The sequence below is a fragment of the Canis aureus genome, chromosome 9 (assembly GCF_053574225.1).
Source record: "Canis aureus isolate CA01 chromosome 9, VMU_Caureus_v.1.0, whole genome shotgun sequence".
NCBI classification, from domain to species: domain Eukaryota; kingdom Metazoa; phylum Chordata; class Mammalia; order Carnivora; family Canidae; genus Canis; species Canis aureus.
Genome location: NC_135619.1, coordinates 52969911 through 52996336, shown reverse-complemented (window position 1 = coordinate 52996336; position 26426 = coordinate 52969911). Strand labels below are relative to the sequence as shown.

Sequence of the window (26426 nt, the reverse complement as noted above, 5' to 3'; positions counted from 1 at the left end):
CTGTTGATCATTTTGTTAGGCTCCTGAAGGGCATGGGGGAGAGAAGGCCTGGAGAGTGAGGTGGGCAAGAGGAAGAGACTAATCCTGGGCTGGGCTCTCAGGTCCTAAAGCTTGACCTGAGAAAGGTATAATCACCCTGTGATAATTGACACATATCCCTGCTGCTCTGAGGCCTGGGAGGAACAGGGCCCGAAGAAGCCTCCTCCCTTGCCTTTTGTTGGGGTCCAGCTCTCTTCTCCCTCCTCACAGGAGCAGAACAGCTCCTTCAGCTGGTATCATTCCTATTCCGTCTGCTGCCCTCATTCCTTCCCCTGGTCCACGTGCATTTCAGGAGGGTCTCTGTCGAACATGGGGCGAGAAGCATTTTTCTTGTCAGAGCCATCGCAGCTGCGTGAGGCATGATGTGCATGGCGGTTGCCTCTTGGTCAGTGTCTATTTCTGGTTACCTCTTGCATGCTGGAATCAGAGCTGGACTGTGGGCCATCTGCTGATGGAAAGGTTTCCCTCCCGGGCCTCCTTCCGCTGGTACTTTTGTCTTCCTCCAGCCTCCTCCTGCAGCAGATCCATCAGGCCCACGTGCCCTGGGGAAGCCGTGAAACCAGGTGTGACTTTCTGCCTTACCTGAATAGAATCCCAGACCCTACACTCCTGAATTGGCCTCTGAGAACTGGAATTATTTAGTTACCTGGTGCTTCTGTTGAACCACTTGGCCGAAAGAAAACAGCCAGGGGTAAGGAACACCACTTGTCATGTTGGCCTGGTCATTTGATGACTGTGGGTAAGTTAATTGTTGTGTTGCGTATCTTGGTGAAATGGGGATTAAAGTAATAACCTTTTCCATTTGTGAGGAATTTTCAGATCTGAAATTGTGTTGTTTGGGCTTTGGCAAGCAAGGGAAGGTAAGATTTCAGAGGATCGCTGGTAGGAGTTGAGGGTGAATAGTTCTCTCCAGCCTGGCTGCATGGTTTGCTCGTTGGCTAGGAATTATTTTACAGTTCTGAGCTTTGAGGTGTACCCCCCACCCTGCAGGGTTTCCTGAGTCATGTAACATTTGCACAGATATTTATTAATGTTTGAACAGTGCTTCTACATCCACTAGCAGTCAACACCGTGAGGTGGCAATGTGGGTTTTCATATATTACCTTTATTTACATCTGAGGAAACACAATTTGCAAAGAGGTAAATTGAGGATCTCCTTTGCTTTGTTCCTTGATACCCCACAGCCCTCAGAGCACAGCCTTTCCCAGAGTAGGAGAGACAGGTAATTTTGTAAGGCGGACACATGGTGGGTGGGCCTGGAAGAAGGGAAAAGACCAACCAGCCTGCTGCTGCTGGGTTTTGTCTTTAAACTTTTTCTCCCCAGGTCTTGCCCTGGTGTAGCAACTAACCAGAGGGCTATTTTTTTTTTTTTTAAGATTCTATTTATTTATTCATGAGAGATCCAGAGAGAGAGAGGCAGAGACACAGGCAGAGAGAGAAGCAGACTCCATGCAGGGAGACCGACGTGGGACTCGACCCAGGGTCTCCAGGATCATGTCCTGACTGAAGGTGGCGCTAAACCACTGAGCCACCTGGGCTGCCCCAGGGGGCTGTTATTTTGATTGGTTATGTAATGCACAGTCTGGCCTCTCTTCTCCCGGGAGTTGGAGGGGCCTTCCTCCTATAGTTTCCGCCTGAGGAGAGAGTGGACCTGCGGCCTGACACTTCCAGTTTCAACCTGGAGTGCCTTCCCCTTGATTCTGAGCAAATGTGCAAAACAAAACTGTTGCAGGCAAGAACCAGCCAGATGAGAGCCTGGGTCGGTGCAGCTCTCACCCCAGTTAGGAGAATGTGAGCTGAACGTGTTTCCAAGGGGACTCTGCCTTCAGTCCCATCCCTCCTCAGGTCCCCTGCTGCTGAGGCTGCACACAGCTGTGGAGAGAAGACCGGAATCTCTTCACTTAAATTCTGGGAGGTTTTTTGCCTTTCCCACGATCAAGCTCTTTCTTGTTGGGGGTTAGAGGAAGTGCACATCCCCAGAGAGCTGTCCCTCCAGCCGACTTGAGGTGGCTCATCTCCACCACCTGCCAAGCCTCAGCAGCTGGTCCCCTTCCCCCCTTGGCAGACACTGGGTTACCAGGCAGCCCACGTCGGGGCCAATTGGCGTGGTCTTTGATATGACCACCTCTTCTTGTCACCACTGCCTTCCATGGTGGTGGGCAAAAGGTCAGATCCTGGCAGATGGGGGTGACAGGGCTTTCAACCTCTTCATGTTCAGGGCTCTAAAAAGTGCCACCTGCATCCAAAAGTCCCAGCACAGATTAGTCCCGTGCCTAAATGAGGCTGGGACATGCTGAGAGCCTGAAATATGGCAGCAGGAAATGAGGTAACCTCCCACTCCCACCCTCCGTAAGTTGGGTCCTGATCCTCCCGGAACTCCATGATGACATTTCTCTCTCAATTCTAAGCAGTGTCCCCAATGAGCCTGCTGGGCTCATGATGGACTGTGGTCCCAGCACCGACCCAGCCCTCCTGTGTACCCCAGCAATTCAGGGGCCTGCTGGGAATGAGCCTATGTCACTGAAGTCCACCACAGGCCCTTGACTGGGTGTTTTAGCTGCACTTGAATGTGTACATTATAATGTTGCCTTTGGGTAAAGGTGTACAATCCATATTATTTACAGATTTCGGTTACCTTATTGAAAAGTCTTTTTTGGGTATCATTTAAGTAAGACTTAAATGAGCCTGTAGGTAGCAAAACTGCCTCTCTCTGGACGATATACAGTCTTAAGATGGTCAGGGATTCCAACAGACTGCCTCTTCCCAGTTGCTGTGCTTCACCACCACGCCACTGGAAGTGAGGGGGTCTTGCTGTGTTGAACTACATTTCTAGCCAGGACTTTATGGGGATTGACTGGAATGAGAAGGAGGAAATATCCTACCTCTTCTCCAAGTCCAGCTGAATGAAAGGAGAGCAGAGAGGGTGAAAACAAAGGCTGTGGATCTAAAAGCTGTTTCTGTGCAAGTCTGGTTGCAGCCGTAGGCTTGTCATAAAGTGTGGGAAGGGGGCTGGCGCTAGAGGGAGCAGGGGCGATGGGTGGAACCACATGTGTTCTCTGAAGCTGTGACTTTAGCCACTGTAGATTCTGTGCTGAGACTGTGGGCACCTGCGCTGAGAAGGGACTTAAGAGCCCCGTTGCTGTGGTTTCCTGAAATAACCTTTCCTCCTAGGGGAAGACTCATCCTCCCTCCTCTGTCCCTGGGGGACTGCTGGGGCCAGCCTGTGCGGCTCAGGCTGACTGTGTGAAGGAGAGGTTTTATTTACAGCCATCAGGAAAGATCTCCCAGGTTAGGATTGACAAGAGCGGAATGGCTTAGGCAGGCTGAGGGTGACAGGGGACCCCAGAAGTTTCACGATGGCTACGGGGGCCTGTAGGCTTCCTGTTGGCTGGTTTGGGGCTCCCCTTACCTCTGGTTGGGTCTTCCTACAGCTACCAGGGATGGCACCGGTGGGTGGGGTGGGCTCTGGCCTCAGTTCCCAGGGGAAAGGAGACAAGGCTTCCATGTGGTTTCTGCCCAGCCGGTGCAACCGGAGCCGGGGAGCCTTTATTCATTTCAGGAAAAAAGCAAGCACAGCAATGAGAGGGGTAAAAGTGAGAGGGGAGGGAGCAATACTGACACGGGAAGAGCAGGAAGGACAGAGTCTGGTCCCACAGGCAGCTTAACACAAAGCTTAAGGGAGGGGTGGCCCCCCTGTCCCCAGGCCCCTGGGCCAAGCATACCCGAGAGAAAGGGGAACTTGGGACTCAGGAGCACCAGGGTGTGGCTGGGGGTCAACACTGATGGGCTCGAAGCTAGCACCAGAGCAGTCTGGCCTGAGGCAGGCCCCCTCCCACCCTTCAGCTGGCTTCTGAGCGGGAACCCATGGAGATTCCAGTGTGTGTGGGGGGGTGCTCTGGCACAATGAGCGGTGTGTACCTTCCTGGTGCTTCCAGGCCAGGGGTGTGCCTGCTGATGGTAGTTCATCAAAGCCAGAAAACAACCCAGGCAGGAGCCCCAGGTGCACACAGACACATGGGCCCCTGGACATGCTGCTGACCAGAACTGGACCTCATCTCAGAGCCAGCAGGTCAAGTCCAGGATGGAAGGAATGGGGCGTGTGCCGGCAGAGAGGGCCAGAAACCAGACACAGCCAACCCCTGGGCCCTTTCCACTCCTTGGAGCCTGGCCCTAGGCTTCATGGCGTCGGGGGCCAGAGGGCTGCTTCCCTCCTCACCTGGCCATGCCCAGGAAGGATGGGGTCTGGCGTGATGGGTGAGGGGAACGTGACTGTGTTGAGGCCATGGGAGGGAGAGGACTGGCAGTTAGGTGGGCAGGAGGGCTCTCTACACCCAGTTCCCAGTGTTCTGAGCTGGCATTGAGCCCAAGGAGCTGGGCTTTGGGAAGCAATCACTGCCACCCTGGCCCACCTTCATGAAGCAGCTTTTTTTTTAACCTCACCTTGGGGCCTCCTGGGCCAGCAGCCTCCACCCCTGGGGGCAGAGGAGCCCCCACTGAGTGCTGGAAGGCAGTCCTGAGTCAGGAGCCAGGCCCCTGTTCCTCACAGGAAGTGACATGAGGTGAAACCAAGGATGGTGACTAAGGCCCCGAAGTCCCTGCCTCTGCCTCCCCAGAAACTCTGCAGTCAGGCCAGCCCCAGGGAGCAGAGCCTGTGTAAACACGCCCAGGAGGGGAGGAGGGCTTGCTACATATGAGAAAATGTTAAAAATAAATTAAAAAGCACCGCTGTATCCTGTGGTGGCCTCCACAGGCCCGAGGTCTGAGGGAGGAGGGAGAGTGCGGGGGGGTTATCTGCTCAGGGTGATCAGCTCCCTCCTGGGCAGCAACAGGGGTGGGCCTCCTCCCATTTCTCCCTAGACTGCTTTGGAGAAGGGTAGAACGGTTTCCTCCCATCTCTCTGACCCCAGTCCCCTGTCAAGTCTTCCCTTAAGACCTGGGGTCTCTGGGGATGTGGGAGTCCCCTCCCCTGCTGGTAAGTGGCACCCACGTGTAGACCCAGAAAAGGCCACCATCGCTGTCAGCTGCACATCTCCCGAAGTGAGTCCTCTCTGCCCCAGGCCAATGTGGCAAACGTGGGGACCAGCACCCCATGGCCTGAGACCTGGGATGGGATGGGATGGTGAGTCAGGGGCCACAATGGTGCTGGAACTGGCCTGGCTGGAGTGTAGTCCAGGGGCAGGTTAGTTAGGTGTCCTCCCCAGGGCCTGGCGGCCCCTGAGGAACTCAAGGGACTGCCCAGCTGACTCTCCTGCCGGGCCTGGCTCTGGGCCAGAAGCTGCTGGTGTGAAGAGCTGCCAGCCCCTGGTGCTTCCCTGATGGGCACCTGCATCAGCAGAAGCATCGTGTCTCCCTCCCTCCACCCCTCCCTGCTTCCCACGCACATCCATCTCCCTGGCAGGCTGGGCGCTGGGCAATCTCCACTCCACCCCTGCTGGTGACTCCGGTAGGCCTCCGGTCTGCAAGGACGGGGAGGAGGACAAACACGGGCCAGCTGCCTTGTCTGGGGCAGCTTCAGCAGAGAGGACCCTGCCCTGGCCCAGCCCTCCCGGGAAGCCTAGATGAACTTTCTTGATCTCCACCTCAAAACCTCTCAGTGGACTTCTCCCCAGCACAAGCTCTCTCTACCTCAGAGATTACAAATTGGCATTCTCTTTCATGTTGGGTTTTTACATTGTCCGAACTGATTGCCAACATTTAAAAATCAGGTCATTTCACACAAAAATCCAGAGCTCTGGCTTCTGAGAAACAATCATACAATCTGGCAATGCATGGCCCCCACTCTGAGAATACCTGGGCAGGAGCAGCCCGTTAACTGGCCACCCGGCCCTCACTGCAGCCCTCCTGTTAATCCCCTGCCTGGCCCTCTGGGCGTGTGAACCCTCAGAACCAACCCTGGTTCTGATCCTTCCTTATCCGGGGCCTGGCCCCTGGCTGAAGCACAGCCTCTCAGTGAAAAGAAACCTTGCCGGTCACCTTATCCGGCTCCCCTTCCATAACCTGAATCCTCTCGACAGCTTCCCGACAAGTTGCCATCCAGGCTTTGCTTGGATACTTCCAGCAACAGGGAACTCACTATTTCCCAAGCAGCCTGTTTCTAACCTCTCCCCTGCATCCTTTTCTCACTTACGCTCCCCAGTTCCCAGGCTCTGCTCCTTCGTGGTGGCCAGCTGCGCCCTCGCCCTATCACTTGCCATTGCTTTAGTCTCTAGGACCTTCCCCCAACCCTGCCAACGTCTTTCCACTTTCACGTGTCCACCAGGTATCTCACACTTGATAGGCAGACTGTGCAGACACCAGCTGTCCAGATGCCTCCCTGACAAGGCACATGCCACAGGTCTGACCGTCACTGCTACCCCCAAACCCAGATGGGCTGCTGCATGAGGGGAGCCAGGCCTGAGGCACAAGCATCCTGATCTGGTCTTCATTTTCACAGCAAGGACTGAGGTAATAGAAAAGGGGTGGGGAGTAGCAGTGTCTCCCCACAACCCTTGGGGCCTGCCAGGGGACAGCCTGGGGCCTGAGTGTCCCACTCTATCCCCAGTCATGGTTCCTGGGCCCACCAGGCTGCTCAGTCCCTACAGTCATGCCAAGCCTGGTACAGCTCCGGGCCTGTGGCAAAGCCCAGCCGCCCTGCAGGGAGCAGGGAGCACCCCCAGCTTCACCCTTCCAGGCAGAGCTGGAGTAAGCAAGGAGGCCAGGTAGCGGCCTGGGGTTCCTTCCCCCAGCGGGCTCCCCTGGGCTCTCCTACAGCCCCCACAGCCCTGGCCACAGGCTGCAAGGGCATGAGGCCTCTCCTGGGCCAGGGGCTCTGGTCTTGGGCCATGTGGCCTTGGGCCAAGCTCCTGCCATGGGCCACAAAGACCTTTCCCAGAATGATTTCTACCCTGCTTCCCGTTCCCTGGGTCAAGATTCTGCTTCCCAGGGGAGGCAGAACTAGGGGAACACCTCCCTCCCTCCCCTACTCCACCCCCACCCAGCCACAGGCTTAGTGGGGCTGAGACAGGACGGACTCACCTCCCCAGAGAGATACCAGCAGAGCCAGCGTCCCTTCCTTGCCCAACCCTGTAGTCCTCAGATCTAAGCACTGGCCTTCTGGTGATTGGCAGATCCATTAGTTTTTTAAGTTTTCCCCCAAACACTTTAAACTTTAGTTATCGGGTTAAAAACTCCAAATAAAATACTAACTGCTTCTTGGCCCAAAGTTAGGGGTCTTGGCCCAGTGGGAGGGGCAGCAGCTGGGGTGGCTGAGCTGAGACAGGCTCTTCCTGCCGCCCTCTCGCCCTGCCCCCCACCAGGCCCTCTCCCCCCCACAAACAAGGCCAGTTCTGGCAGGGGGATCCTGGCCCCAAGATGCGGTGAGGCTGGGGCACTGCCGCGCGCCTCACACCCGGATCTGGTACCCATTGAGGTCCGGCATGGCTTTGGGCTCAGAAGGCTTCTTCTCACCCGATGGCCTGCAGGGAAAAAGAGAAGGGGGTGAGGGGGGGAAGGGTGAGTGGCTGGGCAGGGAGGTGGGGGTGGGCGGAACCACAGGGGCTGCTCCTGGGTCGCTCCCCCTCCATTCTCCAAGGTGCCCCAAACGCAGCAGTGAAGGACACGTGGAAGTGTGTTCCTGGAGCCCTGCCCTGCCCTGTGCTGTCCCGGCTGTGCTCCCCACACTCCCTTACAGGCCCTGCTGGTCACCGGAGGCCCCCTCCCCTGCAGCTGGCTGTCCCCAGCTGCCCTGGGAATCTGTTCTCTATAAAAGCCTCCCGAGTCTAAGGGAAAGACACTGTACCTCGGAGGCCTGCTTGTGCCCCTAAATCATCCCGGAGCTGTGGTTCCTGAACCACACAGATATTGAAGCAAGAGCCAGACGGCCGTGTGGGAGACCAAGGAGAGGAGGCGGCCTGGCATTTTAATGGGCTGTTTCTGCCATCTAGATAGAGACAAACGCCAGACTTGCAGGGGCCAAAGTTATGTTCAAAGCCGCCCAGCAGCTGCCATCTGATGTCAACCTTGCCCAGTGATGCTCTCGGGAGAACTCGTCGTCTGCCAGGAGCCCACCCGTCCCTGCCTCCCTCCCACACAGCTGCCCCCACCCTCTCAGTGGGCCCTCCTGCTCTGGCACCAGTGCCTCACATTGGGTAGCCAGGGGGCCAGTGAATGTGGCTTTCCCCAGGGAAATGGGACAGCACTGCTCCTGGGAGGTGTCAACCCAGAAACACACAAACCCACCAACCCCGGTCACCTTCCTCTGGTGGAGGCAAAAAAGGAAGGGTGGGGAAAGGGTGAGAAAAGCACAGGGATCTAGAAGACGAGAGGGAAAGCCTTCAGGATTCTCCTCGCACCTCGCACGCACGACCCAGTCCCCCCAGGCGCGACCCCATCCCTTACCGCCTCTCGCTGCGGCTGTTCCTGCGGTGGGGGCTGGACTGGCCACGCTGCGGGGAGGAGACGTCCTTCTTCCGGTCCTTGGTGGGAGAGGGAGGGCCAGTCCCTTTGCCAATCTTGGTAGGGAAGGAGAAGCAAAGACACAGTTAGAGCTGACCCGGAGCCCCTCCTGCGTTGCACCGCACGGTGGAGCAAAAAGCCCCGAGGCCATCCTGTCTCCAGGATCATCCCAAACCTGTTTCCTGGGAACTAAAGCTGCCGGGCAAGGGTTCCCCAGCAGGGGAGCATGCAGTCAAGGGAAGTCACTAGGCTTTGTGATACTGTAAGGAGCCCTGGGCCGTTCACCTGAGCCAGGTAAATGCAACAACTGGGGAAGCAGCCTATGTCTGAGTTCTGGGCTGAGATCCCACCAGGCCCAAGCAGGACACTGGTCACCGGGCAGATGCTCAGACTGGCAGCTACATATGGTGAAGGAAAAAGGCGAAAAGCAAATAAAACATTTTTATATGGCATGGGCAGCTTGAACTAAAATTTCAAAAAATGGGGTATATGGCAGGGATGCTAGAGAGGAGCAAATAACATGGGGAGTCCTTCACGCCAAATAGATTGGGAATCACAGTGCCTAAGGACAGGCCAACTCTTAGCTCCAACTCTAGGTCCAACGTGCTCCCCCAAAGACCCAGTGTGACTCCAGTGGCAGGAGCCAGGGAGCTGGGAAGCCAGTGATACACAGGGAGGGCCAGTGCCCCCGGAGCTGTGCAGGGTCACTGCCGCTGGCTTCTACCCCGGGGGGAAAGTGCTGTGACTGCCGGGCAAGGCAGGGCAGCCGAGCTCTAACAGGCCCTGCAGGCACAGTGCCTGCACCTGTGACACACCTGGTGTTCCCCATCTGGAGACTGAGCTCCCGCCCACTCTCCTCATGGCCTGTGAGCAAACTCCTTGCCTCCCTTGTACCTGGTTTTCCTGCCCCAAAAATAGAGCTCCTGCAAGCTACCAGCTGGCCTCCTGTGCTCAATAGTGACCAAGCAATGGGGAGGGGCTGAACACCCAGGAGGGGCCAGGCAGGCACCAGGCAAGGCACTGAAATCCAGGGGGACCCAAAGAGAGGCCAGGATTGTGCCCACTGTCCGGCTGCCAGGAGCAAGCTTCTCAGCAGCTCAGCCCACCTGCTGGGGTAGGACAGCCCCTCCTAGCTGCCCTCCTGCTTATCACAGTGGGGAAGAGGGAGAAGGAACCACCACCCTCACCATCTTCCCATGTAAGGCTTCCTTTTTCTGACTTTCTGGTTCTTTATTGAACGTGGGGTCTGGGAGGTCAAGGGTCAGCATACCTAGGGTGGATGCCGGCTCCTTGCACCTGGCCCTACCTATTCCTCCAGACAGCCTCTGCTTTCCCAACCAAAGGCTCCAAAGGAGGGTGGCACCCCTGCCCCTCTCCCGGTTCCCACACCCAGCTCACCTGCCTCTTCCTTCCAGGGCCTTCCCTGGCCCGCCCACGCCCACCCAAGGGGACGGTCTCAACAGGAGCAGGGAGCCAAGCCCCTCGGGGCCAGACTCTCCACCCCCATCACCCTCCCTGAGAGCCCCGCCCCTCTGCTGCTGGGGTGGGGGCCGAGGAGAGGGTGTTGGTGGCGGTCCCCAGGGGACCGGCGCCCAGGGCTGGCGGGCCAGAGCGCACTGACCTTGAGCCGCATGTCGCGGGCGTGGCGCTCCAGCTCCTTGCGGAAGTCCTCGCGGCCCAGCCTGTCCACGTCCAGCACCGAGTGCTTCCACTCGATCTGCTCCACGCTGTGCGGGTCGTGGGACACGCACTGGCCCAGCTTGACCTTCTTCAGCACGTGCCAGCAGCGGCCGTAGGCGGCCTCGTAGTCCAGCACGAGCTCGCTGAGCGTGCGGAAGGCCGGCGGCTTGTACATCAGGTCCTCGCGCCGGCTCATGCCCAGCGCCCCGTAGCGGCCGCCAAAGTTCACCCCCAGCACGATGTGGCGGAAGTAGTTCCCTGAGAAGTAGGTCTTGAAGCTGATGGGGAAGCGCTCCAGGGTGGGCATGCTGTTGGTGAGGTAACTGGCCCCGCCAGCCCAGCTAAGGAAACAGCTCGAGGGGTGCAGGGGCCTCCCCTCCTCCCCCAGCGCCCTGCACCCCGGGGACCCGGGCTGGAGGACCCCCGCCCCCCGCAGCCTGGCATGCAGTAGGTGCTCAATAAAGTAACCTGTAGGGCCGCTGCCGCGAGGTCAAGCTGTTACCAGCTATCCGTGAGTTCCCCGCTGCAAACCGCAGGGCCCTCCAGAGTCCTCCCGGCTGAAGGAGGGATGAGGGAGGCCTGCTGCCAGCCCCCTCCTTCCCTCCCTCCTGTCAGTCACACACATTTCCCCACACTCGCCCCTACACGCTCGCAGACACAGTCTTGTCTTCTCTCTCACACATACACTTCTCCCAGATGCTCACAGTTCTGTGCTCTTTCTCTCACTGCTGCCGCCCAACACACACACGTGCTTGCCCACCGCCCTTTGCACACAACCAGGTCCTCCCGGGAGGCCAGTGGAGCCCGGGCCGGCTGCCCCCCGCCCCCGTGGCCTCCTACCCCGCCTGCTCACTTGTTCAGTCTCTCCATCCACCAGGATTTCCCACCCAGGACCTTCGGCACCAGCTCTTCCCTTTGGCCAGAGGGCTGTCCCCCATCCACCTGAGCCTGCCCCTCTTAGCCATAAACTCCTGAGAACAGGGACCTTGTATGACCATGTTCCTCGATGCATGTCTGGGGCTCAGCCCAGAGCCAGGCACCCAGTAGTTACTCAGTGAGCTCTACTTGAACATCTGAGTCAAAGGAGGTGAGCAGAGAAAAGCATGGAGCAGACACCCTGTGCAGGCACCGCGCCAGGTGTCCTCCATGCAATGACTGGTTCAGTGGTCCCAACCACCTTGCCAGAGAGGCACTACCATCATGCCCTTTTGCAGAGGAAGACCCCACAGGTCAGAGATGTTGGGGAACTTGCTTGGGGTCACACAGTCAGTCGGCTGCCGAGCTAGGATTCAGGTCTGGGTCAGCCTGCCCCCAAAGCCTATGCTCTCGGCCCCTCCAGGACTTACTGAGCCCCACTCCTTGCAAGTGTCTGAGGACACAGATGAACAAGGCACACGCTCAGCGTGCAGCCAGGAGACAAGGAAGCAAATTCAGTACGGTGTCCGCCGTGTGTGCAACAAACAAGGGGGCTGTGGCAGTTCTGTGGGGGACACTGGGGAGGGGCCCCAGCCCATACCAGGGAGCTTCTCCTGTCGTCTTCCTGTCCAGGAGCCCCCAGGTAACCTCTGAAAGGCCTCTGGGACCATGGCATCCTGCCTGGAGCAGCTTCTGTGAGCTTTGCAGGGAGGAAGCAGAGTCTCCCCCCTACAGTGTGGCTGGGAACCTCAACTTTGGTGTGTGTGGCCCCTGAAGAAGAGAATGGGGGGTCGTGGAGGAGGCTTGGGCAGTGGCCTGAGGTTCTCATGCACATCCCCGCAAAGAACCCTTTAGACAGGGCCATGCTTGTCCAGCTCTGTGGAGGTGGGCCTGCCTGTCAGCTGACCACCACCCCAGCGGAGTTAGCTCTAGGGGCCTCTGCGGAAGTGGGACTGAGGAGGCGCCCCGGTGTTCTCTCTGAATAATTTAAGGTAGGTATGGCTGTGAGGGGTGGGGGGAGTGTACCCCCTGGACCATGGTCCTCCTTAGAGAAGCCGTGCTCCTGGCCTGACCATCACATTCTCCTCCCCGATCTGTCCTAGAGAATGCGGTCCTTGTTCTGTTAGGCAGCAGCCCCCTTGCCCTTTCTGCAGCACTAAGCCAGGCATCTATACCGGGTATGGGGTATGTGTATGTGTGGGGGGTGGGGGGGCGGACAGAATATTTATGAGCTGGGAGGTACTATGGGCAGCAAGAGATGGTGGGGGTGAGCAGAGATGACTCAGGACTGGCCTTGAACTGGTAAGACTGAGTGATGGGCACATGGGATTCCTTATATTGTTCTGTTTGTACAAGCTTAACAGTTTTCCGTCATAAAACAAAAGGCCATCGCTAAGGCACAGACGAATGAGAACGGAGACCCGGCCATAAACACCTGTCTCCCTCCTGCGCTGACCAGGGGTTGGTCGGTCCCACTTCATGACCCTGGTAACCCAGCTCTAGGCCTCAGTTCTGCCCTTTGAATGGGGGTGACCCAGAAACTCTGCTTTTTAAAAAAGGCAGTTTTGTTTTAAAGACCCCATCCATCATCTCTATGAATCTACAATGTCCTGGAAATGCCAACTTTTGGGCATTCAAATGGCTTCTCCCAGACTGTCTGGTTCTCAGAAATGGTACAACAGCCTTTTGTGAGACAATGTGCCCTGATTTGGGGTTCAGAGAACATAGTCACTGTGTTCACATGACGTAAAAAAGACCTGCCTAGGGGCACCTCGGTGGCTCAGGCAATTAAGCATCTGTCATGATCTCAGGGTCCTGGGATTAAACCCAGAGTCGAGTTGGGCTCCCTGCTCAGCGGGGAATCTGCTTCTCCCTCCCCCACCGCTCATGCTCTCTCTCTCAAATAAATAAACAAACAAACAAATAAATAAATAAATAAATAAATAAAATCCTTAAAAAAAAAAGCAGGCCTGGAAAGTTAGCAACTGAGGTGTTGGGGACGGAGCTCACCGCTGCCCCAAGAACCCCTTCGCTCTGGGATCAAGGTCATGACTGCTGGGAGGGCTTGGAGCTCATTCAGCCCTCCCCTTCCAGAGGAGGAAGCTGGAGCTCAGACAGGCTGAGCCCACCTGCCCCTAGTCTCTGAGGGCCAAGGAAGGATACATTCCCAGGATCACGGCTTCCAGGCATTTGATTGGCAGAGCCTCTTTGGTCATTTCCTTGGCCAAGTCCATCAGCCTGGGGGAAGGGAAGCAGAACTATGAGGACACAGCCTCCAGGCCCTTCCAGTGGAGGAGGGTCAGGAGCGGGGAGAAGATGGTCTAGAAGTGCTACAGGACTGAGAGCCCCTTCCCTTCCAGCTCAGGCCCAGCCTGTGCACCCCCTGCCCCCAAGTCTGTCCTGAGCCTGAGCAGGAGGAGAAGAGGCAGCCACTAAAGATATAGAAGGAGGCCCCTTCCCCCACCTTTTCTACCCCCTTTCACTTCCTCCTCCCACCCCAGGCTCCTACTCCAAAGACTTCTGGGGGGAGGAGCCTGAATGGGGGTGTAGGGGGCATGCCCTGGTAGGCAGGGTTTTGACCCTCACTGGGCTGGGGGCTTTCTATGAAGACAGTGTTGCCAGGGCCAGTGGGAAAGCATGCCCGGGATGCTGGGGACCTTGGCATTGCTCTTGTCCCTTTTGGAGCACAGTGAACACCTCTCTCAATCAGGGCTTCTCCAAAGAGCTTGTAATTGATTACAACTGCTCCTCTGCAGCTGGCCAGCTGCCCGGGGCACAGACACAGGATCTCAGGCAGTGACAAACCCCAGTGACAAACCCCAGCCTGCTCTGAACTTCCAATTCAGGCCACTTTGAGACAGCCTATTCCTGAGGCCTGGTTCCCTCACCGTATGCTGTTCCCAGCCCTGGAACACTGGCCTGGCCACTGGCTTTGCCCAGGAGGGTGCTGAATTCCTCCATCGCACTGAGGCTGGAGCTGGGCCCCTAGCATACAGCAGCCACAGCATAATAAGAGCGAAGTTTCTCGGTTTGAGAGGCTGGACTCTACCCAGGGGTTTGGGGATGGGGTAATTAAGTCATTTAGCAAACCATTTAAAGTATTTCTTGTAAGAAAGCAAACATGGACAGATAATGTGTGGAGAAAGATATAAAATTCACATTAATTTTTAAAACAGAGTTTTAAGCTTTGGGCTGAGGCCCCAGACCCAGCAGTGGCATTCACCCTTCACTCTCCTCTGCCTTCGGGGCTTCTTTGGGGTGAAACCAGCCAGGGGTCTCCAGGGGTGGTGGAATGGGAAGTGAGAGATGCAGTGTTGTCTCCAGTGGGGTCCCTGCTTCTCAGACACTGGGACTTGCACAAAATGACTAGAAGAGAGTCCAATAAGGCAAAGGGGGCAGCATACAGGTCCCCGGCAATGGGGAGTACGTGAGCAGTTGCAGGGCATGGAGAGAACGGGATGGCTGGCTCTCTCCTGCTAGGCTCATCTCTTGTTTAAAAAAAGAAAAAAAAAGAAAGGGATCTCTGGGTGGCTCAGTGGTTTGGCGCCTGCCTTTGGCCCAGGGTGTGATTCTGGAGTCCCGGGATCGAGTCCCACATCGGGCTCCCTCCATGGAGCCTGCTTCTCCCACTGCCTGTGTCTCTGCCTCTGTCTCTGTGTGTGTGTGTGTCTCATGAATAAATAAAACCTTTAAAAAAATAAAAATAACAAAAGAAAAAAAGGATGAGGCTAGACATTTACCTGGGACCACCCTCTGTCAACACGAGGGCAAGGTGGGGGGCTACCCATCACTCTCCTAGCTCAGCATGGATGTTGGGGTTTCCTTTCCATCAGGGGAGCCCTGGATATTCATCTTGGCCAGGATTTTCCCCTTTATGACAACCTCAGAGCCCCGCCGTGGTACCTGTCCCCAACCCTGCCTCCACCCTCTCTGGCTCCCCTGGAAGATGTCCCTGCCTGCCTCATAAGCTTCTCCCCAAAGGCTGTCCCCAGGCACTGCAACTTGGCTGGGGACACAGCCCGGATGCAGAGAGACAAGGTGCTCCCCAAACTTACCCTGTCAGAGGTCTGCTCTTCTTAATTTCAAAGAACTGTGTCCCTGTGTGATTGTACCTGTGGGTGCCAGTTAAGGGCTTTCTAGCCAGGTCTGGAAGAGCTGCACCCCTCTACCCCCCTGCCCGCCGCCCCCCCCAGACTTCGGGGCCCGACACCTCTGGGGTGCAGACTGGGTAAGGATCCCACAAGCTGCTTCCACAAGGCACTTAAGGCTGGAACATCAGAAAGGAGAGGCCAGCTCAGCTCTCCCCTACACAGCAGTGGGCTGTGGGGCAGGCAGCCTGGCCAGCCAGGGCCCGGAGAGATGGAGCAGCAAGATGAGCGGAGGGGAGGCTGCACTGGGGGTCCACTGCAGCTTACCTGCTGGGTGCTGCTCCTGAGCCAACTGCCTTCCCCAAATCAGACCACAGCTTCCCCATTGGGAAATGGAAGGGCTGGACCTGGTTTCCAGTAATGAGCCTGCTTTTCCTCCTTAGGCACCATGCCTAGTCCTCCCATCCCTGGCACATGTGCAGCTAGAAGGGAGAGGACTCAGGGCACACAGCTCTGGGCCTCTCCATCGAGGCCCAGAGCAGGGATACTGGGGAATCGGGCTCTGGGATTCAGGTCTTTCCATGCTAGGCAACTGGCCTCGTACACGGGAAGAAAAAGGCAAAGAACTAGGAGAATGTTCCAAGACGTAGAAGTTATGTCCTGGAGCATCAAAGCCTTTTTCTCCTGCATCTGCCTCCCCCTATCTCTTTCAAACCAGCTTTTAAACTGCCCTAAGGGAGAGTTTCCCCACTCTCCTTCTGCTAGGTCTGGATGGACAGCAGAGGAGGAGGTCTGTGCTGGTGGACCTAGGCTTGACAGTCTTAGCAGCGGGTCTCTCCAAGGACATTTCTCCCATCACAGGGAGGACGAGGAAGGAAGTGGGTGGCAGAGGGGGTCTGGCACTCATCAGATAAAAGACTCCCACAGCCAGGCTGTGCTGGCATCACTTGCCGGGCACAGAGATGCCCTGTGAACAGCATTCTTGGGGGCTGTAGAATGGGGTCACTCTCCTGATGCTTCTCCAGCCCTGTCTGAAAACCAGCCCCACTTGGTCTTTGGACCACTGCACCAGCCAGATGGTGGCCATGACCTCGAACTGGGGAGGATACTGCAGCTCCCTGATGTAGCGCTGCACAGCTTCCAGGCGCTCAGGGACAGGTGTAGAGGGCTGGAACGTAGGCACACTCGGTATGGGAATCTAGAGACAGAGAAAGAGCTCTAGTTAGAAGAGGGAGGCTAATCCTGGAGCTTCCTGCCCACCTGACACCCAGGAGTAGCCCCAGAGAAGTCACTGCCTGGAGAAGCCCTCCATACATTCCCTCCTGTCCTGAACCTTCCAACTCCTTCCAGAGACTCTGGTCGGGCCCTGACCGTGGCCCTTTCTTTCCCTCCTGGCACTTGACAGCATTCCTCATTTGGAGCTTAGGTTGATGTTTCAATTTTATGATTATTTAATAATTTTAGGAAAGCATAGGTTGACTCACCAGCTTTTTTGAATTTTAAATGTTCATGAACTTCAAGGTTCAACAAGAATGTCAATATTGGGGTCACATCCATTCACGTTTGGGGTGTGCTCTGGTTTAACTGCTGGATCAAAGTGGATTTACCTGGTGTCCCCTTCCCCCAGGGACCTGCCTGGGCTGGGGGAGTGCTCCTTCCATGAGGGTGAGAGCACCCCAGCATCGCAGCGCCTCGGGAGGGACTTGGGGCCCCTGTGCCTCGGGAGGCACAGGCCTGCCAGCTGCGGCCTGAATTGCTGAGGACTAGGTCAGTGGAAGCTGGCTAGAGGAACAGGTTTGGGGACAGGTCTTGCTGTGAATCTACTTGCCATGATCTAGCCACTTTGGAGGGGTTTCATGGAGGCACAGGGGCCCCAAGTCCCTGCAAGCCCCTCCCTTTCCTGTCAGCTCCACACCTGTAATCAACAGAGCAACCACGTAATGGAGAGGGCACTCCTCCTCCCCAGAGGAGACTTTTGAATGCCTGGACCAGGAAGGGGAGAGATGGGGGTGGCCAGGAACCAGTGAGCTGCCCGGCAGCATCCAGGAAAGAGGCCACTGTACAGATGTGTCCCCTAGACTGCAGGCCCCCTCCTCAGGCCAGGGGAGCCTGAATCCTAGCAGGATCTGTTTGGCTACGAGTCAGGTAGGCTGAGGTGGCCAAGAGAAGCACCAGCTGGGGTTCTCTGGGGTTATGGAACAGACTTCTTTAGGTAGAAGAACCAGACTGCCAACAAGGCCCACCTGTCTGGGCTTCCTCTTGGCCACAAGGACATCCTGCTGGGAGGTGGCCTCAGGATCCTCACAGAGGAGTATCCCGCTCTACTCCCAAGGCCTCCACCTCCACCCACCAGTCCCCACAGATCTCTCTCATCCAGCAGGCTGGAGCTGCTGAGAGTCTCAGTCTGCATGAATAGGGATACATGTGAGAGAAAGGGTAAAGCAGGAGCCCTGTCTGTGGGAACCTGGGGTAGGGCTGGGGTAGGAGGGGGTCTCCCTGTAATGAGATGGTGGCACAGCCTTTAAAGTAACAGGGCTGCGATGTCTAGGGCTCTAATGTAGAGGGAAGTGACACAGCGGTGATCACTGCACATTCATGTCTGGGGTGCCACTGATGACAGAGGACAAAGGACAGGTTCTGACCTGTCCTATTCATTCTAAAGGGTGAAGAAGATGCAGGAGGGGAGGCCTGGGTCGGTCAGGGGAGTCCAGAGCAACAGCTCTGCATGAACTTCCTGTCTCTTCCTTGTGGTCCCCTCCTTCCTGTCTGGGCAGTCCCGAGCAGCTGACAGCCCTCTCTGGAGGAAGCAATTTCCCCTTTCACACACATTGCTGGCCACATTGACGCCACCACTTATAGTCACCAAGGGGGTGAAAGTCCCAGGATGGTGGAGGGGGGTGCTCTCCTTCTTCTTGCCTGACTACTCTGTACCAGATGAACTCCAGAACTCTCTGAGGGCTTGGCCTAGCCTTCCCTGTGTCAGGATATGGGGTGAGGGGGGCGGTGGGAGAGAAACTGGAAAATTTCCTTTGCAATATGAACAGCATGGCGCCTATCTCCTCAGGTGGAAAGTCCCTGAGAGGCAGGTGGGTCATCCTCTTCTCATGTGAGGCCATCCCGGGACTTCCAGGAGCTCTGGATAGAGACGGAATATGCCCTCCCTTGAGACATTCCCAAGAAGGAGGGAGCTCTGGTCAGAGGGTCCTTCACCTATGCTTGCCAGAACCATCCCTGGGTCAGAGCCTTGCCTGCCATCCAGACAGAGAACCTCTGGGAGAGGGAAATGACCCCAAGAGAGGCAAAGAAAGACATGGGATTCACAAGCAGAGCCTCAAAGACCACCACCCCGAGGCTTAGCTGGAAGGATCTGTCTGGCCAGCTGCACGACTCACGTCAACTTGTGTTAACCAGCGTGGACGGCGCTGACAGCGTTCTTTGGAACATTCACATATGCATTCGCTCCCAAACAAACTGGCAGGATCCTGGACATCCACATGACCAGGCCCGCTTTAGGACTGGCAGCCTGGATTCGCCCCCCAACCCCCCCCTGCAAAGCAGGAGCCAGGGTGTGCCAAGGGGTGGGGTTAAGTGAGCTTCGCGGCAGTGAGCGCTGTTGAATGCCCGGATCTCTTCAGGAACAACTCCTCCTCCACTACCAGGGCCAGAGGTTACCCTTGCTCTGCGACCCCTACACTCCTGAATTCTATGAAGACATTCTCCCTGGTGGCGTCCACTTCAGCCCAGCACCGCGAGGAGGCTTTGGGGAGGAGGAACCGCCAGCAGACGAACGTGTGGGCAAGAGCAGAGCGGCCTAGGCGTGGACAGAGCCGGTGTTCGAACCAGACCCTCACAATCCACAGCCCAGCTCGGCCACTCACTGTCTGGCATCAAATTCCTGAATGTCTCTCTGTTCTGTGCCCCAGATGCCTCATCTGTGAAATGGGCGCCACGGCAGAACCAACCTCACAGCATAGAGATGCTGTGCGTCGGGGCCTTGGAGAGGGGCTGGCACATGGCTAAGATTCAACAGCTGCTCACCTTCACCATGGGGCGTGCCAGAGCGACTGGTCAGCACACGCTGATGCCGGCCGCGTGGCTGCCTGGAGGAGATGTTCAAACCCCCGTTGTGCAGGAGCCCCGGGGCCAGAGCCACGGTCAGAAGACCTTCAGCGGCTGGGTCTGAGGAGTGGCCACCGAGCTTTGAAAGGTGGTGGCGGCTTGCAGCATCAAGGAGAGATGCTTATGAAAAAACACAAACTGTTCCTGGACCTGAGATCCTTTTAGAAACGGGCTGCCCTTCAACGAACTGTATCATCCATCCTCTAAAGCAGCTGTGGGGTGGCCATCACACCCTCAGGCCTTGCTCCATTTGCTGGGTACACATCACATGCTCACCTGTTTCACATGTTCACTTCATCCATTCCTCCCAAATCCCTCGGACCCCGGGATTGCTACTATCCCTATTTGACAGCTGAGGAAACTGAGGCACAAGGAAGCTGCATGCCTTCCTCACAAAAATGGTTATGAGAGAATCAGCATTTGAATAAGCTGGATTTTTCTGCCAAGCTCTTTTTATCACACGCTTTTTATCACACAGTGCAGGGCTCCCAGACTGAACCATGGGCAGGGGCCAGGCAGGTAGCACAAAGGGGTAAGGCAGGTGGGAAGGGTGGGGTAGGGACGGTGGCCAATTGCAAGAGGGGGAACCGCTCTTTAGCTCCAGCTGCCAGCTGCTACGTGGGATCACAGATTCTCCGTTCCCAGATCTTCTCATTTTCTGAAAGGATGCCCAAAATCTGGATCTTAACGTGAAATCTCCCAATTTTATATTTTGGCTCAAGTGATCTTTTAAAACATTATGCCATCCCAACAAAATAGCTCTGGGGCCCACCCTGATGTGAGCTCTGCAGAGAATGCCACTATGCCACCTCTAAGGACATGGCTAGTGGGGGAGGGGCCAGCCTAGGGGTTAATCCCCTCTGTTGCTGGCACTCTGGTGGCTCCCAGACTTTAGGGCTCCTTTCTACTCTGGGCTAAGGTCCAAGAGGAACCTCATACAGACATGCAGGTTCTCAGTCTGTGATATTTGTCCCGTAGTTTAAGGAGGGCGAGTTTAGAATTTTTCCAGTCTGCTCACAAAACCCCTTCCGCTCCACCATACTGTCAGTTGTGACATCCCCTCTACCCCCAGACAAGAACCTCATTTCTCCCTTGTGTCTTTCCTCTACGTGATGGTTGAAGATGACGAGATGACATTACAGACCAGTTACTAATGAATTCGCTGATTTTTTTTTAGTCTTCAGGAGTGGTAACAGTTTTGCAGGGAACCATTCACACTCCCCCATAGCCTGATTTAGATATAAGCAAGTGGCTGGAGAGCTGTCTGCTAACTACCGACTTGCTGCTATGGGGGAAGCATGTGGCTCTGGCCCTATTGGCACAGACACTGCGTGAAATCTAGCCTCCCCTCCTGATGAAGGATATGAAACGAGGTAACACACATCCAATAATAACTACTGGTTTGAGACTCTACTGTTTGTTAAACGCTTTGACACCTAATTTCTCACTTAATTTTCCCCACAATCCACTCCATCGTACAGGTGAGAAAACTGGCTCAAATAGGCTGAGGGCCCACTCGAGTTCACACAGATAGGCAGGCGATCAAAAACATATCCTTTGATGCAAGAGTTCCTTTCCAGGAATTTATGCCAAGGAAATAACCAGAGATGGACCCCCGCAAAAATATGTGTTAGAATGTTCGCCCCAGTGTTCATCTTAAGAATATTAGAAACAATGTCCAATTGTTGGGGATTAGCTTCATAGATATCAAGTTTCTACACGGACAATTATGTAGCCACACAAAATTAACCCACATTTTATTTCCCCTGGAAATATTAGACCATTGCTCAATCTTCAACCTCTGAATTCCCTTTTCCCGGAAGACAAGTTCTGATGGCTCTACCAATAACTTGGTAAAAATGAAACAGAACAGGCCATCTCTGTGTCTACTCTACATTAAGGGCCACTCTCCCTGGCCCCTTTCCTTCTCACCTGAGCAAGCTCTGACCTTTGACCCCAGGGCTTTTCTTTGGGCATTTCCGCACTGGGGACAATGTTTCCTTGGTCTTAATCATAATGTTAAAAAACCCAAAATTTGTGTGTGTGAAAACCTGTTCTGTACCAGGTATACAGAAGACCCTGTAAAGACAGAGATGAATGAGACACAGCCTCAGCCTTCATGGGTAATGCAAATGAAGGACAGCCATCACGGAGCCAGCCCTGCACAGAAAGATGATTTAACTTTACTCCTCTCCACAGGCTCTTTTCTTACTGCCCCGAATTTAGCATCCAGCAAGCCCACAGACCTGTGGTTGAGTCCTTGCTCTGTGACCCCTTACTAGCTGTGGGACCCTGAGTTCCTACCCGAGTTTTCAGCTTTTCTGTCTGGGAAACGGGACCCCAAGCCCCACCTGTTTCACAAGGCTGTCAGAGAACTCAGTGGGATAAGGCATGAAAATATTTTCTTAACACCTGAACCCCTGTATCCTCCTTAGTCATTCATTACCTCTCTGCCCACAGTTCATCGGCTTAGCAAATAAGACATAAGCCACATCAGTGTACTTGTCAGTTAATCTGCTGCCCTGCCCACAAAACATGGATGTTTAACAAGAGATGGAAGAGAGGGAGCCTGGCTGGCTCAGCCAGAAGAGCACGTGACTCTTGATCTCCGGGTCATGAGTTCAAGCCCCACTGGGGTATAGCGATTACTTAAAAAACAAAAACAAAAACAAAAACAAACAAACAAAAAACCTTAATACATAAGAAGAGAGGGAAGAGTGCCTCCTGGAAACAGGGTATTTGGACCTCACAGAAGAGCCTCAACGGTAGTTGAGAGAAAATTCTTCTGGACAGATAGAACCTGTGTATATTTTTGAAGTGTTACCATGCCGGTGGTCCCCAGCCCCACCAAGGAAAGTGTGGTTTTGTTCTCCCAGCCCCAACATCACTAAAACCCTAGACACCACTCCCCCCAACCCACACTCACACACATCTCTCACCTTGGGCAGGTCTGTGGCCCCCCGGATCCGCTGGGCCACCTTCTCTCCATCGGGGTGGATCTTGGCCACGTGCTTCCACATCCTCTCCCAGGTGGCCTCGTCCACAGGCAGCCCACCCCGGTTGACAAAGAAGGGGATGCCTCCATCTCGCAGGTCCTCTTCCCCTTCCTCTTCTGGCTCATCGTCTCTCTGGGCTGAGGCCCCCTCACTCGTCTCCAGACGTCTGACCCCAGAGGGGGCGGCAGTGGCAGTGGTGGCAGCACCGCTGCTGCCACCCCCGACCACCTTCTTCCCCCCGGGCATCCCCGAATTCTTGGCGGGGGGGTGGTGGGGTGGGAGTAAGTATCAGGAGGCAGGAAAAAATAGGTGGCTCACTGGAGGCCTCCCACACACCAGCTGCAGAGATAACACATGGCCAAACAGAGTGCGAGGCGCCTTTAAGAAACCAGGGCGTGGCTCCTGTACAATAAAATACTACTCGGTAAGAACAAAAAAAAAAAAAAAAAAGAAAAGAAAAGAAAAGAAATCAGTGCCTCAACGTGAAGTAGGGGTAGAGAGGTGGTTGTCCGGGGCGGGGAGGGCGGGGGTCGGCCCTGGAGGCTTTGTTCCTTTTGTGAAGTGGGATAAAGAGAACGCACCCCCGAGCTGGCAGCCTTCACCACGCTCCCCGATTTGACAGCGAGAACAATGCCGGGCAGCAGCCTGGGCTTGCGGACCGGAGAGAAGTCTAAGGGAAACTGAGGCCAGACAGCTCCGACCTGTGGCCACAGAGGCTCAAGGCACCGGCGCCCAGGCCGAGCGGGCGCCCCAAGTCCCCGTTCTGGAGAGAATAGATTCGTCTCCAAAATACGGCGCGCTCCCTCCCAGCAGCGCGCGCTCCGGGGGCTCCGGGGGGCTCCGGGGGCTCCGGGGGGCTCCGGGGCGACCGCGCGCCTCAGCTCGGGGCCGGGACCCCCGCCGCGGAGGGTGGCGCGGGGCGCGACCAGCCCGGGAGCCGAGGCGCGCCGGCCGCGGGGCGCGGGGAGGGGGCGCTCATTCCACGCCCGCGGCCGGGCCCCGCACGCCGGGCTTTGTCTCGGCCCCCGCGCCCTCGGCCCCGGGCAGCGGCCGCGCAGCTCCCCGCGGGGGGCAGGGCGCGGCGGGGCGCGGCGGGGCGGGGCGCGGCTCAGCGGGCGGACAGCGGGCACCCGGCACCGCGCAGCGCCAGCCGAGCCATCGCGGGGCGCGGGGCGCGGGGCGCGGGGCTCGGCGGGGCTCGGCGGGGCTCGGCGGGGCTCGGCGGGGCCGGGCCGGGGTCACCGGGCGGCGGGCTCCGGCTGCGCGGTCGCGGCCCCCAGGGGCTGCGGCATCCGGGCCGGGCGAAGGATGCTCCGCGGCGCTCCGCTGGCGCTCCCCGCTGCCCGGCCCGGGCGGGACGAAGGACCGGCGGCCGGAGGGCTCGGGGCTCGCGCAGCCACGGCCCGCGGAGGGAGCTGCAGCGAGCGGCGGGGCCTCGGCGAGCGCGCGCCGAGCTGGTCCCGGGAGAGCAGCCCCCGAGCGCCGGGCCCACGCGCAGGTCGCGGCTCCGCTGCTCCGCGAGGCTCGGTCGCCGCCGCCCCCGCCGCCCCCGGGCCCAGCTGCCGCCGAGCGCGCGCGTCCCCTGCCCGCCCGCCGCCCGCCGCCCGCCGCCCGCCGCCCACCGGCCCCGACTCCGGCCCGCGCCGCGCATGCGCCCCGTCCCCCCCTTAAAGGGCCAGCGCGTTCCCGCCGGGCCCTCCGCCTCCCGCGCCGGACCCGCGCCCCAAGTTAGCTCTCGGAGGCGGACGGCGCTGGTCCTCTCCGCTCTCACCTCTCTCGGGGCGCGGCGGCGCCGCGGAGGACGTGTACGATGTGCCGCACGGAGCGCGAAGTGCGCGGAGGCCCGCGGCCGGGAATTTCCTAAAGGAAGCACCTCGCGGGGGCCCTCAGAGGGTCGGAGCGAGAGCCCGGCCAGGAGGACCCGGCCCTAGACGGCACCCGCAGTCTGATTCCCCGCGGGACCTCCTACAGGTCTCTTCCCCCCGCGGGCCTCGGTTTCCCCCGCTGTCAGCCGAGCAGTCACACCTGGTGAGCGCGGGGTCCTCCCAGCGCGCGGGCTCCTTAAAGGGGGCCCCCTGGGGGGTTAGGGTCACGACCTAGGGTCTGGAAGCGAAAGGGTTAAAAGGCACCCACCGGCTCCACCCCAAGTCGTGCACCGGTGGGATGAGGGTGGACCCTGCACCGAACCAGGTGGTGGGTGCCCCAACCCGCCGCCCCGGGCAGAGCGGCTGCTGTGCCCCAGGGTTTGGGGACTGAGCGACCCACGGGAGTGTGAGGCGACGTCCTGCAGCCGGTTCAGAAAAGGGGGAAGCTGTGCGTGGGCTCAGGACTGCGGAGACCCAAGGCAACCTTCTCTTCCCCTCCACAGAACAGTAACATGGAAACGACAGGAGCAGGGAGCGGAAGGAAAGAACTTTCTGAAAGGAGACAGCTAAGCCCCTGCGCTTTAAGGCTTCTCCCCTCTCTCCCACCAGGAGTTAGTATGAATGACAGTCTCTCTGGGGTAAAGCAGACCCCTGGGGCCTGGCCAGATGCCGAATGCTTTGGTCTGTGACTGCCCTGTTTCTCACCACCCCCCTCACTGGCACCCTGAGGTTTCCACACCTGGGCTGGGACAGAGAAGGCCTTGGAGAATCCGGAGGTGCTCAGTGGCTTCTCTTCTGTTCCCTAAAGTTATCCCTGGTGTCTGAGCTTCCTAGGTCCCCCGAGCTCCAGTAGCTCCCTCTTGCTGCCTCCAGGGTCAGAAACCAAGGGTGATGCGTGATGGGAAGGGTCATGGGACTTCAAGAAAGCTAGTTAAGAAGAGATCCTCTTAAGCTCACTGAGGCAGGAAGACTCTGAGCATGAAAACCACCAGGCGCCAGCAGCTACAACCTACTCATTGTATAGATGGGGAGATGGAGTCTCAGGGAGTAATGCCTTCAAGCTCACATAGTTAATAATTTGAAGTAATTTGCCTTACTTCTTCAGACACCTTTCACCCTGCACTTTGCCTCTTGTGCTAGCTAAGCAGTTGTTGTGGTAGTTTTAAAATGTTGGCAAGTTCTTTACCACTTCTCTTTCCAAAAGATGTTGGCTGCTTTCCCCTCCCCTTGACTGTGGGCTGGACTTAGCTACTGGCTTCTAATGAACAATGTGGTGGAGGCGATGCTAGATAGCTCTTAAGCTTATGTCATAAAAAGGAGATGTTCCTCCTATCTCTTTCTTACTTTCTCAGGACCACCACCCTTGAACCTAGACACCATGCTGTGAGGAAGCCCAAGCCACATGGAGAGAGGACATGAGGTGCTCTGGCTGACCTCTCCAGCCAGGCTCTCAGCTCACAAGCAACATCACTCATCAGATAGGTGGTGAACTGATTTTACTCCACCACCAACTTTGAGTCTTCCAGCCGGGGTCCTAGACGTGGGGCAGAGACAAGCTAACCTCACTGTGCCCTGTCAGAGTTTCTCTCCCACAGAGATTGAGAGATAAGAAGCAATCGTTGTTGTTTTAAGCCAGTAAGTTTTGGGGTACTTTGTTAGGCAGCGTTCGATGATTAATCCTGTGAAATGATACTTCCTGAAATGACAAATAATAAAATGGATTTGGAGTATTTATTAAAACATTCCACCAGGAAGTAGTTACTGAGCACCTTCTGTGTGCCCGGCTCTGTACTAGGCACTGGGGATTCAATGGTGGACAAGAGGAATGTGAGCCTTGCCCTGGCAAGGCTTATGGTCTACTACTGGAGGAGATGGTTAAACATGATTCTAGTAAAGTGCTTTGTCAGAGGCTTAGTCTAGGAAGCTATGAGAGTACATACCCGGGGCAACTTGCCAGTTAAGTGGGTTGCTGGGGAAAGAAGAAATGAATTCGGTACAAGGCCAGCATGATCTAGCCTAGAGGATTTTCTGGGACATATTTGTAGAAAGAGGAGGGGACAGGTGTCAGGCAAGGTGGGAGGGGTGTGTAAATAGATGAGAAAGTGGTGAAACTAGAGAGGGATATGTCTTAATCTCATTTTAGCAGAAAGCTGAGAAAGGAAAGGACAAGTATCTTGCCTAGGGTCACACAGCTTGTGAACTGGGCCCAGATCTTGGGTCTTGCTTCAGACCCTCCCACAGGTCCCCATACCTATCCCAGGAAACAACACCTCTAATGACAATTTGGTTAC

The 26426-nt window shown here is 56.6% G+C and overlaps 1 protein-coding gene and 1 long non-coding RNA gene across 5 annotated transcripts; one reads left to right on the top strand and one right to left on the bottom strand.

The window, feature by feature from the left end:
- Positions 1-3543: 3543 nt before the first annotated feature.
- VASH1 (vasohibin 1) lies at positions 3544-24168 on the bottom strand. 4 transcript variants are annotated; one of them, XM_077910121.1, is made up of 8 exons: positions 24042-24168; positions 22214-22687; positions 16265-16353; positions 15123-15179; positions 13231-13305; positions 10094-10475; positions 8416-8528; positions 3544-7493 (listed from the first exon to the last, which is right to left on the bottom strand). In XM_077910121.1, exons 2-8 carry the CDS (start codon positions 22514-22516, stop codon positions 7421-7423), a joined length of 1092 nt encoding a protein of 363 aa, XP_077766247.1. In that variant the 5' UTR covers positions 22517-22687; positions 24042-24168; the 3' UTR covers positions 3544-7420. The 4 variants fall into 4 exon arrangements, with proteins under 4 accessions (XP_077766247.1, XP_077766245.1, XP_077766248.1 ...); XM_077910119.1 differs by lacking the exon at positions 24042-24168 and adding an exon at positions 22852-23148; XM_077910122.1 differs by lacking the exon at positions 24042-24168 and adding an exon at positions 22852-23148 and having other exon boundaries at positions 22214-22672.
- LOC144320946 (uncharacterized) lies at positions 23884-25875 on the top strand. Its single transcript, XR_013386565.1, has 2 exons — positions 23884-24298; positions 25488-25875. It is a non-coding gene; the product is annotated as an uncharacterized LOC144320946 (long non-coding RNA).
- Positions 25876-26426: the final 551 nt, after the last annotated feature.